This window comes from Haplochromis burtoni, unplaced genomic scaffold (assembly GCF_018398535.1).
Source record: "Haplochromis burtoni strain Fernald_Lab_line unplaced genomic scaffold, NCSU_Asbu1 Contig_176, whole genome shotgun sequence".
Classification (NCBI taxonomy): Eukaryota; Metazoa; Chordata; class Actinopteri; order Cichliformes; family Cichlidae; genus Haplochromis; species Haplochromis burtoni.
The window spans coordinates 1270620-1283909 of NW_024582537.1; the positions used below are offsets into that span (position 1 = coordinate 1270620).

The 13290-nt window shown below is 38.5% G+C and overlaps 3 protein-coding genes across 14 annotated transcripts in view; 2 read left to right on the forward strand and 1 right to left on the reverse strand.

Annotated features, from left to right (window-relative positions):
• Positions 1–9406, forward strand: part of smoc1 (SPARC related modular calcium binding 1) — a 57904-nt gene extending 48498 nt beyond the window's left edge. For 8 of the 10 annotated variants that reach the window (XM_005934043.3, XM_005934042.3, XM_042225598.1 and 5 more), the window contains one exon: positions 4222–9406. In XM_005934043.3, the coding sequence (XP_005934105.1) occupies positions 4222–4238 (17 nt within the window). In that variant the 3' untranslated portion in view covers positions 4239–9406. The remainder of the gene's footprint in view (positions 1–4221) is intronic. The other 2 variants (XM_005934045.3, XM_014337359.2) reach the window with 1 other exon arrangement.
• The window catches only part of ccdc177 (coiled-coil domain containing 177), a 75084-nt gene that overhangs the window by 61227 nt on the left and 567 nt on the right, over positions 1–13290 (reverse strand). The window lies entirely within an intron of this gene.
• The window catches only part of LOC102291367 (solute carrier family 2, facilitated glucose transporter member 3), an 8687-nt gene continuing 7939 nt past the window's right edge, over positions 12543–13290 (forward strand). Inside the window, exons 1-2 of one of the 3 annotated variants that reach the window (XM_042225602.1) lie at positions 12543–12919; positions 13240–13290. The exon at positions 13240–13290 is cut by the window's right edge and continues 34 nt beyond it. The gene's annotated coding sequence lies outside the window, so the exon portion shown is untranslated. Of the gene's footprint in view, positions 12920–13207 lie in introns of all 3 variants that reach the window. The other 2 variants (XM_042225601.1, XM_005934060.2) reach the window with 2 other exon arrangements.

Consider the following 13290-nt stretch of genomic DNA (forward strand, 5'->3'; position numbering starts at 1 on the left):
CTAATCAACAAGTTCTAAATGTGATGGTTTGTACATCATGCAGAACGTCATGTATTGTCAGATTGACAGCAAACTGAAGTCACTCCAGTGTGAATCACATGATGGGAATGTGATGGAAGGTGGTTTCAAAACCTGAAGGATTTATTTTCATTTTGTTTACAGAAGTAAAACCAATAGGATTTCTTTTTTTATGCCATCTACGTTAATTATAATCCTTTAATTAAAAATAAGTCTGTGGTCATATAAATATGTTTTTTTAGTCTTTAAGCAGAGATTAGGAAGGAAACTAATGAGCTCATCACTGGAGGTATTCATAAACTTATTTCACCTGGCAGAGGCAAATAAATAATTCAGTGCTGTTATGTAGACGAGACGAGTAACAAAAACAGATGAGACAGTCTAGCACACAGAATTATGCTTTTTCTGTTTTCTGTCAAACTCCTCTCTTCCTCTTGTCTCCCTTAGTGCTTTCCTGTCTTCTTCTCCTGTTTGTTCTGGCTACGTCTGGCAGGAATGAAAAGAGGGCATTATTGAGCAGCCTTGGCACTGGGGATGCAGGGCCATTAGAGAACTCCTGCCCCCTCAGAGCCAACACCACTTGTGTTTTAATTACAGTGACATCAGCTTGACTTTCTGGATTCTGGGCTGATGTTAAAGAGGTCATCAGAGAGGATACTGACAGGAAAGCATTACTTCTTTATATCATTAGCTTCAGGAATTTGCTACAAAAGTCATTCAATGGGCTGTTTTTACCTAACTGAAAGTAAACTCAAGCCAGTGTATCTCTCGTCTTAGCAAAGTGATTTCCCCCCTGCTGCCATTATGCACAGGTATACCATGATTCCCAGCTCTTGAGCCAAGTGGCTTTATTGGTCAGTCCCAGGTGAGGCCAGGCGATTCACTGCTAGACAGGATCTGCTTTCAGCTCTTTATCAGAAGTGGGGCCAAGGTGTCCAGGGAGAGGCTGGAGAGCTTTGTGTTGTTAATGGCACAGACAGTGTCCTTAGTGACTGCGAAGAGAGGAGGGAGAGGACCATTCGCTCCTCTGGAGCCTCGTAATTGCAAAGCCAATTCATCAGCACAACTGTCGCTCAGCTTCTCACAACAGAGACATTTATCTGAGCTAAAGAGAGGAACAGCATGACTTCAGTGGAAAAAGCTCTTAGGAAATATTGTGGACCTGCCTCAACAGGTAGAACATGCCACTAGTGTTGCCAAGGTAAAGGATTTATGACAACGAATACTACCACTTAAAAATCCATTAATGTGAGAAAGGACAAACTTTAGCCAAATACTTCATTTTAGGTCTGAAAAACCATCCATTCATTCATCCATCCTCACTTATCCACGTTTGGGTCATGGCGATAGTTACACCTAGACCTCCCTCTCCCAGGCCACCTTGTCTTACTCAACATCCAGGAAACATCCAGGAGGCTTTACTTGGCTTCTTTTTCAATGTGGAGATGTAGCAGCACCGCTGTGAGCCAACCTGAATCACAGAGGTCCCTTATGGAGAGACCAACAACTCATGAGGAAGCTCATTGTTGTTGCTTGCACCTGCAATCTCATTCTTTGGTTACTAGCCAGAGCTCATGGCCATGGCCGTAAAGGTAGGAACATAGACTAACCAGTAAACTGACAGCTTCACCCTCAGCTCAGTCTTCAAGCCAATAGTGTCCGCCTCACTACAGATACCACACCAATCTGCCATCATTCTCCCACTTCACTCTCCCCACACTCGTGAACTCAAGACCCCAAGATACTTAAACTCCTCGACTTAAGGAATAGCTTGTCGATGACCTGGAGTTAACACTCCACCCTTTTCTGAATAAGAACAATACTCTGAAACTTGGACACCCTGATTCATATCCTACCACTACATAATTAGCGGCAAACCATCCTAGTGCAAGTTGAAGGTCGCTGGTTGATGAGACCAGGAGAACCACATCATCTGCAAACCACTTCTTTGCAGATGGCTACCAGAGCAGAGATCCTCCAACACTTGGCTCCACCTAGAAATTCCATCCATTAAAGTTATAAGGAATCGGTGATAAAGCTCTCGTTACCACTGTACAGGGACTGAATGAACTGCAGCTACTGGCCAGTCAACCTGCACTCCTGGAACACCACCCAAAGGATGTTCCAACAGATGCAGTCGAATGCCTTGTCCAAGTTCACAAACAACATGCAGACTCATTGGGCAAACTTCCATTCTCTCTGAGAGAGTAAAGAGCTGGTCCAGTATTGCAAACCACCATGTATGAGCTTTTACTAACAGATGGATTTTCCTCTCCAGAACACTGTCATAGACCTTGCTGGGGTGGGTGAGAAGTGGGAACCCTCTGAAATTAGAGAACATGTTCTGGTCCCCCCTCTTAAAAAGGGTTACCGCCACTCTGGTCTGCCAGTCCAGAGGCATTGTCCTCAAGTTTCAGGTGATGTTGCTGAGATGTGTCAACCAAACCAATATCCAGAACCTTTAATTAAGAACTCAGTCTCTTGAAGGCTTGGCAAAAAGGCCAAGCTGAACTTCAATCCCAGAAGATCATCTGATCTTGTTACCAGCCAACAATAGCTGATTTCTTAGCTGGACATGCAACTGTCCACAGTTGTTGCACATCTGCAAGCACCTTTGAAACCACCTATACCCTAACACTTCTTTTACATGGTGTGCCTGACTTAATCAGTCATATCTGTTGTCACTGGTATATGCCCTGTTCTGTGCTGGGGTATTGCTGTTCTCTCCAACTGGCTGTATGCACATGGAAGGGTGGGGGAGTCCCAGAACAGAGACATGGTGCCAAATATAAAATACTAAAAATGGAAATCAAAATTATCTTATGACAAGGGATCACGTTAACCTCATTGCTTCCATGCAAAGAGGCAGTAGAGATTTTTGGTATTTCTGTTTCAAGCACAGAAACTATTTTTTACGACCTGGGTAAGATGATTCATTCTGTTTTGGTCACATACAGGACCTAAAGCAATATTTATTTACATAAAAGCGTCAAAGTTAAAACTGCAAACAGTAGTCACTTAGATTAAACAGACTCGTGGCAAGATTAGTTGGCTATAATATTTTATTTTGTACAGTTACAGTAAAGTATAGATGAAAACATCCACCGCTGGATCGCTCATGTGGAATGTAACTGCTGATTTATAGGACAGTGGAAGGATTGTGATGCATTAAAGTCTGAACTGAGTTATTGCTTGTAAATGTATCATCTGAGACTACAGAAGCCTCTAGAGTGAAATCAGCTGGGCTTCTTTTTCGTAGAAATGAAATCCAGCTTATTGACAGATATTGCACCTGCAGCTCCCTACCCCCAGGCTGCTCTTTTGAACACCTCATGCAGGCCAGTAAAGTCTACACATACAAGCAAACACTGCACAGAAAATATGCAGAAAGAAAGAATTTACCTATATACAGAAATACAATTTCATTATTAATGCACTAAATTTAAACCAAACTTAACTCAGCATAGAAATGCTTGCATATAAAAGTGAACACCCAGGCACATGGCTTGAAACACAGCCTGAGCTCTAACAGGAGGACCTCGGCTCTATTCTGACAGCCATCTGCAAGCAATCTAAGCTCTTGACCCATCTGCTTTTCTCCCAGGCCTGTTCTTCTTTCTTTCCTTCTTTATCTTTCTCTTCTACTCCCTTTTTGCCCCAGAACATATACACCCACACATCTGATTGATGAGTTAGCAGCATGCACAGTTCAGTTCACTGTCCCATGCAACTGCAAAACAGTACAACTTTACAGATTTTGCTTGGCTTTAACATAATTGCAGGAAATTTGATCTTACCGTTCTAGATAACATTTTGAGTCAGTACATATTACCTGTGTAGTTTAATTACCTTAAAAAACAAAAAGATGGAGAGCAGACAGTATGCTGGTGATGTCTGTAATATAGAGATATAATTAAAGTTTGACAAATTAAAATAAAATGAATTCTGTAACAGATTAAATTAAACTAAAAATCTGCTTTGTTTGAAAAATCTGAGGACAAATCTGCTTTCCACATGGTCATTCAGAGACTTTCACATGTTCATAAAAAGCACAAAGAGCATTGTTACGTGTTTGCGCACTGAAGGGTTTGCATTAATTGTACTCAGAAACACAGCCCACATCAGTAGTAACAAATCTCTACTTCCTACACTTTCATTATTAAATGATTTCTTTTGTCTTCTTCTTCCTGCACATGTTTCCAGTAGGACGTCTGGTGTGAGAAGAGAAGGATCAAGAAGCTGAGATGAGAGCAGAGGGCACAGAGGGAAGGCATCTGCACGCTTGCTGACAGGACAGAGACAGATGGAGCAGAAAAATTAAGAAGTTCCTGAGTTTTGTAAATGAACAGAAAAAAATGGAAAAGAAAAACAAAGTGGCACCAAAATATTTGCACTTTCTTCTCCCTATGTTTGACATTTTATTTGTTTTTATGTTTTTTTCCTGTCTTGAAGTGACTGAAAAATATCTAGGTAAGAATGAGAATATATTTGCAAAGATGACAGGCTCACCACTGGAAGAGCAAGTATGTGTATATTACCACAATTCTCTGTGTGTTAAGTCTGATGTTTTGATTCCTTCTGTGTGTCCTCACGAGGTACTAATACACATTTTTTTGCCATGTGAATTAAAATTACAGGCCCTTTGTTACAAAAAGCAGCACACAGGTCAGTGGAAACCTATAAAAGAGGATCTTGCCGTGAGTCACATACAAAAAAAAGAATGGTGCTTATTTAAAACGCACTCTACAAGTCAGTCTAGAACAACTAAAAGAAATGTGTAATGTTCTATGTGAAGAAGCAACAATTATGTGAGTGGCATGTATCGGAATTAAACTGTGAGTTGAGTCTATGGATCATCAGCACAGAATTAGCTGCGTGAATCCTGCACAAAACCTTCTCGATACATTAACATTTTGGATATCTGGTTTTTGTCAAGTGTCATGCACGCACCGGTGTCGGACAGTGGTAGCTAAGTGGATGTCACTTTTTTTTACTCAATTACTTTTTCTACAACCCCAAAACATTGCAAAAACACTCTTCTTCACTATTCATAATTTATTTTCACATTCTGTAGTATCAAAAAAAGAGAATTTACAACAACAAATCCCAAAAAGTTGGGATGCTGTGTAAAATGTAAATACAAACAGCATGCAAAGATTTGCAAATCTCATAATCCCATATTTTATTTACAAATGAAAATGTACCATTTTCTGGGAAAAAGCTCATTTGAAATTTATTGGTAGCAACGTATCTCACATTAATTGAGACAAAGCCATATTTACCACTGTGTAGAATCCTCTGTTCCAATCCAGTTGTCTGACTTTTGGGAGATGAATCCTGTTCCATTAACTAAATGTTTTCAGTTAGTGGAAGGTCTGGACTGCAGGCAGGCCAGTTCAGCACCCAGACTCTTATACTATGAAGCCATGCTGTTATAAAAGATTCATCATGCAGTTAAGCATCGTTTTGCCAAAATGTGCACGATTTTCCCTGAACAAGATATCATCTACCTTTGAACACTAATGATGCCTTTCCAGAGGTGCAAGCTGCCAGTTCCATGGGTACTAATGCACCCCTATACCATCAGAGATGCAGGCTTTTGAACTGAGCACTATGGATGCTCTCTTCCCTCTTTAGTTAGGAGAATGTTAAGCGCTTGCTCTCCAAACAGAATTTGAAATTTGGACTCATCTGACCATAGAACAGCTTTCCACTTTGCCTTAGTCCAATTTAAATAACCTTTGGCCCAGAGAAGATTATGGTGTTTCTGCATCATGTTCACATATAACTACTTCTTTGCATGATAGAGCTTTAACATGCATTTAAGAAAATAATGCCTGTTTTTAATGCAGTGCCAGTTGAGGTCCCAGCTATCACGGACATACAATAGTGATTTTCAGTCTTATTCTTTGCGCACAGAGATTTCTCCAGATTTTGTGAAACTTGTGATATTATCACAAGATCATATTATCTACTGTAGATGATATGACATTTAAACTCTTTACACTCAAACGCTTTTAAAAGGAACATTATTCTAATATTGTTCCACAATTTGGAGATGCACATTTTTGCAGGTTGGTGGATCTCTGTCTATCTTTACTTCTGAGAAACTCCAAGAATACCTGATTAGTTGGGAAATTTTCCACAATCCGGCTTTTTGGTACCACTTACTTTTGAAAGAATATTTTCATGAGATGTCTCAGTTTAAACATGTGATATGTTTTCAGTGTTCTATTTTAAATAAAATATGGGTTTATGATATTTGCAAATCAGTGGAATCATTTTTTTTAATTTACATTTTACACAGTGTTCTGAATTTTTTTTGGAAATGGGTTTGTAAAAAACAAATATAATAATAGAACAAATAGTAAAAGATTCTGACAAATTAAACATGCAAAACAGCTGCTAGTAAAAGATTTCACACAGGATGTTCATGGAACTTTACACTGTTGCACCCAGTGGAAGACATTTCAACATGTTTACACAAAGGTTGGAATACGAACAAACAGTATTAAATATGAAGTAATGAAATAATTCAGGAATGCAACCACACACATGCAACCACACAGAGACAAACAACTCTAAAATACAGCCGTATAAAGTTGTGGGTTGCATTTTAGCATAAATGTCCACACAGGTGTTTTTAGAGCTGGGTTATTGAGAAGCTTTGTTAGATGGGCGAGCTACTAGACCTTGTAATGACAGATAATTTGATAGATGCTCTTCTGAAACCAAGTAGAATTGTACAAATGATTTCATACCAAAACAAACACACTGTTTGCAAAAAGAGCCGCAAAATATTTTCCCGAAAAAAAAACAAAGTTTGAGCTCTGAAACAAAATCTGTCTTCATTTGTTACCGATTTGGTTAAATTTTCCCAAGCCTCCAGAGTTGCTATTGCACCAGGCACCTCTGATTTGTATAAAGTAACATAGATCTCAAGTTTATACTAATGAGGAGCTGGCAAATTGTTGTTTAAGTTCCAAGTCTGACACTATGTGATCAGAATCCATTGCATTGGTGCTTACATAAACAAATGGGACGCATTCACTAATGCATCTTCAATTTAAATGTGTCCTTACCACAGTGGAGGCCACTCATTTATAATACATGCATCCCATTCTTTTGTGTATAAGTTTATATAGTGTTAAAAGTAATTGTGCAGTAATGTTAGTATCCGTTCTTTACAAAATCAATCATGTAATGATCTTTCTTTAATTCTGCCTTCTAGTGTTTACTGATCCAAACTGAACAAATCTTTGACTCTCTTGTGGAGATTTTAGTTTTCTAAATAGATTACATTCCAATAAAGATGTTTTAAATATTATTAGTATCAGAGAAAAACGACTCCACAGTTGACTAATCTAACCAGTAAATAGAGTAAGAAGTTCACATGGCTCAATATCTTGTTAATCTCAGCCCATTTCATCGATCATATTCACGTTTACCTCGCAAGATATGGCGTGGCAGTTCATACAGTAAATACTGGAGCCTTCCCAGTAATGTCAGACTATGTATTGTGTATGTAAACACAATTACTGTCTGACCTCAAACAGCTGATGTCAGTCTTGTTGTCTCAAACACTTAAAACTACTCATAGTGGAGCTTTTCCACTTTATGTAAGACACTGAAGTAAGTCTTTTGAAAAATATTGCCCCGGGTGTCTGATAAATGCTAACATTTTATGAGCAGTGAAGGGGAAAAAAAATCCTTTTAGTTTTGCAGTGTAAAAAATAAAAATGTGATCCTCACATTTGGGAACAATCGGAGAATCGTGCCTTTGCTGTTGTGGTTTAAATACTTTGTATGAGTTGTATTCCCCAATAGTCCCTGCAATGGCTCACAATTATGAGACACAAAAAAAGCTCCTTTTGTAAATATGTACAATAAGCTTTGTTTTACTAAATGTCACTGTGGGGGTGTATGATTGTTCACTTACTTCACTGTCATTCTGGCTTCTTGTAAAAAAAAGATATACTTTTCTCTCTGTTTATATCATGTCAAACATTAGGCTGTTACAGTAGCTAATTCACAACATGGAAATGCTTAGGCGAGACTGCACGTTGTCAGCTCTGAGGACTGTTTATTTTAACTATGGTGAGGTTAGTTTACTATTTCAGTTTGTGTTTTAAGATTCCCGTCGTCATCACTACGCACAGTCAGGACCATACTTATGCAGTATCTGGTGCTTAATATACTACAATCACAAGTCCAGTTGCATCTAATTTGAACTGGATAGTTATGCCAAGAAACCAGAAAAGAAACCAGCCTTTCTTTGAGGGCTGTGCAGTCTCTCCTGAGTGCCTGTTTCAATCCAGGTTTGAACACAGTGAGCTTATGTGTGTCTGCTGAAGTGCTTCCAGACGCTGCAGAGCTGCAAATCACATGCAAGAGCTAAAACAACCCAAAAGGCTAGTAATCACTACAAATCATGATGGGAAAAATGTAGTGAAGGAGTCTTGTAGCATGTCAGTTTGGTAGAGAAAAGACAGCTTTTTTTTGTTTCACTTGTTTTTGCACTTCACCATTCAAATGTGTTTTGATAATGTTTCTTATTCATAGCAAAGGAAATTAGATCCATGGAAAAGAAAACACTGAAATGTGTTATTTTTGAATAAAAATGATTCATGTGGATTTGGGTGCTGCTCAGAATCATTGACATTTTCAAACTTGTGTCAAAGTAGACACAAGCAAAACAAAAGAGGCTAAAGGCTTTTTTCTTTTAATCTCAAAATGAATCAGTCAAGTGCAAAGCTCAGAAAATGTTCATAAAGTTTATGAGCTACAACAAAGTAGTAGCTTCCACCTGGGTTGTATCACTCTTTGGGATACTTCATGCTGTTTCCTACCTTAAGTGTGTCATAAATTTAAAGCAGCTATCTAGTTGCCCAACATTTGGAAGAATTTAACATCTCACTGTTGTATGGACAGAGAGGACTGAATTCAGCAACAAGACACTTGAAAACTTGAACCACGTTATATCTCTTACAGAATCATGTTGAGGAAACTGTAGAGGTACTGTGTGACACTAAGTATCCAACTGATTAGACTCACTTTAATATTACTACAATATAAACAGTGGTATTTTAAAAAGCTTGATAATGATTCTAAAGAAATATGGAAACTCTCCATATTACATCTCCTTAAACTATACTTTTCTGGGCAGTTGAAAGCATTTAGAGCTGTTAACAGAAGACAAATTTTCTGAAAGGAGGGCGAAGGAGTTCAATATTGACCCCAAATGGTGAAGATTGTTCACTGCAGGTTGGAGTTTGACAAATTGAATCCAGTGTCTGCACAACAAGTTTTTACTTATGATACGGCATCAAGCAAGCCAACTGAATTTCATGAACTGAAATATTTTAATAAAGATAATGTTTTTACTGAATTTCTCTGCAGACTTGTGTAGTTTTTGTGTTTTTAATGGTTGAAATAAATAAAAGATCCCACGGGAAATTTGTAGCGGAATTTCCTGCCCATGTTAAAAAAGGACTATAATTAATTGTCCCCATGTTTGAATGTGGAAACCTATTATGCACAATTATTTGTGTGTGCTGTGAGATGCCCTGATTTAGTGATGATACTTCAAAGGTGCTGGTGATTTTATCAGTGCATGATGGGAGGAAGAGGGCTTGTGGTGAGGTTGCTGGTGAAGGAAGGGGTGGTAGTGGTTTGAAAATGGGTAAGGGGGAGACAGGCGGTGGAGAGGGCTGGTATCACAGATGAAATTGGAGCCAAGAGGCAGCTGCAGTACATCTGTCTTGTACTGACACATGTGGCATTTGACTTCCAGTGTGAAGTTCAAAAGAGTTTTATAATGACGCAGCTGCTTAGGGATGTATGTGCGTGTGTGTGTTAGTGTGTGTGTTCTTTCTCCTTTGTTGAAAGTGGGGTGAAGGGTAGGCAGGTTGCCGGAGGGGTTTCATAGGTGAAAGCTGGAATTTGGATTTTTGAAAGTGACGTGGGCAGAATAGGAGCGGAATAATGTTTAGGAGTTTTACAACTTTGTGTTATCTAACTTTCTTAAAGGAGTGAGTATTTTTTTAAAATTCTTTAAACACTAATTGAGTGACAATCTTTTTTTTTTTTTAAATCACTTCTCTAATTCAGGATAAGCAGTTCAGAAAGTGCATAGATAGAATCTTTTGATTCTGGACTTGGAGTTAAAGACATCAACTTGAATTACCGACATTTTTCAAGTGATGGTTTTACAGCAAAGCTGATAATTCAGTTGATAGGAATGCATTCTAAAACAATTTCAGTAATCATCTAATGACTCAACCTTTTTCCTCGCTGTCTATTTACAAGCATCATGTGTGGAAGAAATCAGTCCAAGAAGTAGTTGTCCAATACAATTAGCCACCATCTAATATTTCCCACATGTTTTAGTAGTGATGAGTAAATTTGCGCATTTTTATCCTCCTTTGTGTGCACTGAAACGCTTAGAAACAGACCAAAACCACCATTACAGGTAATTTAGAGAGCAAGCCATTAGCTTCGGTGATAGCAAAATATTAACGATGAGGGGATGACAGCGCACACCGCTCACCATTTGTGCCCTTGTGTGCCTGTGCAGAACCTGCCCAGCTGCTTGACTGCAAGGTCAAGGGGTTGCCTGTCAGGAGGCCAGGGCTCAGGGGTCAAAGGTCATATTCCAGACGGGCGTATCCACACGCTGATTAAGAACTCAGCTGCACAGAACAGAACAGAGCTTGCAGGTGGATGATGCATTTGACCCCTCTCCAAAATGCCCCAAAACACTTCTTTCTTGTTTGTGCTCAGAAACTTCTAAATATAAGTATCACTGATAAATATAGTCTTGTGATATTGTGATTGGCTTTCTTTAAAAATAGAGCACCCTTAAGGAACTGTTCCAATCATTGTAAGTTTCAGTTTGGAAGGATTATATTTCTTATTCATGCTGAAGAAAGCACATATGTCATTTTGTTGTATGAAATGAGCAATCTCATGTTATTTAACATCAAAAACGTTAACATCAAAGCTATGATGTCAGTCAGCAGTTTAGGGCTTACAAGAACTAGTTTTTAAATATGAAGCTAGATCTGTTTTTGTGTATAACGTTTAATTGTGCTCCGTCTGTAATATAAAGCATTTCACATATGACTCAGTGTAGCTGATATGATCTGCTTTTCATCACCTCCACGCTCCAGGGGCCATTTAATATTTATGCGAACGTATTCAACTTAAAATTAATGATAAAAATTGTTTTCAAATGATGTGGTTTGCACTGAGTGTGGGAAATGTTTACAGCATTTATATTCATTTGGCTTATGAGTCTCGGCAATGAAATACAGTTAGGGGGCTTGTGGATTTTCTTACGAGACAGGTGTGTGCTTAGCTTACATGATTTCATCATAAAGACACACTTAACCCACATTTTGTGCAAACATATAGCATATTCAAACATCTGTCTTTAGTGAATTCTAGCGCAGAGCACAGATATAAGCACATACTCGATTGTGCAATAGTTTTTCAATAAAACTGGATTGGATTAAACATTAATGAGCCATGTAAAGAAACAGGATGTAGCAAAAAGAATTGAGCATTCACTGACTGAAAATAAAGCAATGGAATAATGAAATTAAGCTTTTCGGAATAGTATATCTGGGTGAACACTGGAGATGAGTTCATATCACCTATAACAATCACTCAATCATAAGGTTTGTTTGGATGACTATTAGAAATCAGAGAGACACAATTATGCCAAAATCAGATAGAAACTTATTATTGTTTTACGTGTTCCCCCTTTGCATAGTTTCTGTATTTGACTGCCATCATTAAAGTTTTGGGTAACGCTGTAATGTGCGCAGTAGATGAATAGGGACCATTTTAGAGCAGTTCCTTTGTAAATACACACAAAAACGCAGGAACAGTTTATCACATCAGGAAACATACTGACATTTTGAGACTAAACTTGCATTTCCGTGCTAGTATTCTTCTGATGGAAGCAGGAGGAAGAGGAGTGAAAGTACACATACATGCTTATACTTCATCACAGTATTATCAATAAAAGCCCTGAGGCCCTAAATTGTGACGGCATTGTGTGATGGGTGTTGTCGTTTCCATCCACATGCCACCTCTGCAGCAGCAGTTCTTTACCCTAAATTTCCAATTAGTTAACCTCCCATTGTAGTTAATCTTTGTTGTTTCAATTAAATTCTCTAAAGCAATTTGTTTTAAAAGGGCAAACCATACAAGAATACAGATTTATACTTCCAAAAGACTCCAGTCTGAAAAAACAAACAAACTACCATGCATGTGTGTCACTTGAGGGATTCCAAGACAGAAAATGCTACCAGGTGCCCGAAGAACATATCAGCCAAAGCATGGGAAACCCTGCAAAGAATGCAGTACGACCTCGTGATAACACAGACATTTAGGCTTTGATAAACTTTAGCATGCCACACTATAACAGAAGTACCTGACTTTTTCCATCTTTGATTAATGCGATTATAAACCGTGGCCTACTCAAAGCACCAAACGGTTCTTCTTAAAACCTCAACTGAGAGCAGTTTTGTGCTTTTCAAAGCAATTTGAGGTTTGAGTGCTGCAGACCCAGAGTCAGTGGGAACTCAGGATGTTGATCAGCTGATTCACGAGAACCAGAGGAGGCCCACTGCTGCCATTTTATCAGATATACCTCAAATTCACCAGCTAGGTGTGACTTCGTCACTGTGGTCACTGGTACAATGTGTGTGTGTGTGTGAAGTTTCAGCTGGTAGTTGGTTTAGATACACAGTCATATCTAGAACTCAGGGATGAAGAAGCGATCAACGTAGGACACTCAGGAACAGTGGTGAGGACAATCTTATATAGATGATATAGTCTTCCAACTTTGTTTCGGGACAAATCAAGCAGTCTGGTTGATGCAGTAACACAGGTAAGCATGCAAAAAGACAAGCAAAAATATTTGTATGCAGTAAGTATATAGTTTCATATAGTTGCTTGATTTTTATTTGATGAAACATGTTTTGTGATGCTGTAGTGTAACCGCACTGTGGTTCAAAAACATTTAGTCATATACACTTTATTTGATATATATATGTATATGAAATTTGCACTGCAGAAAAAAATCTCAGTGTCTCTGGTTGTTAGCTGAGTCTTTTTCTTATCATTTTGCGCCAAACTCCTATACTACCACTAATGCTTCCTAAACTACAACTGCTAGACTTCCCCCCCCCCACTATCTGGTTTTTACAGATAACAAAACCAGGAGAAAAATAAATGCACATACATCCCGAGGGAGTGATA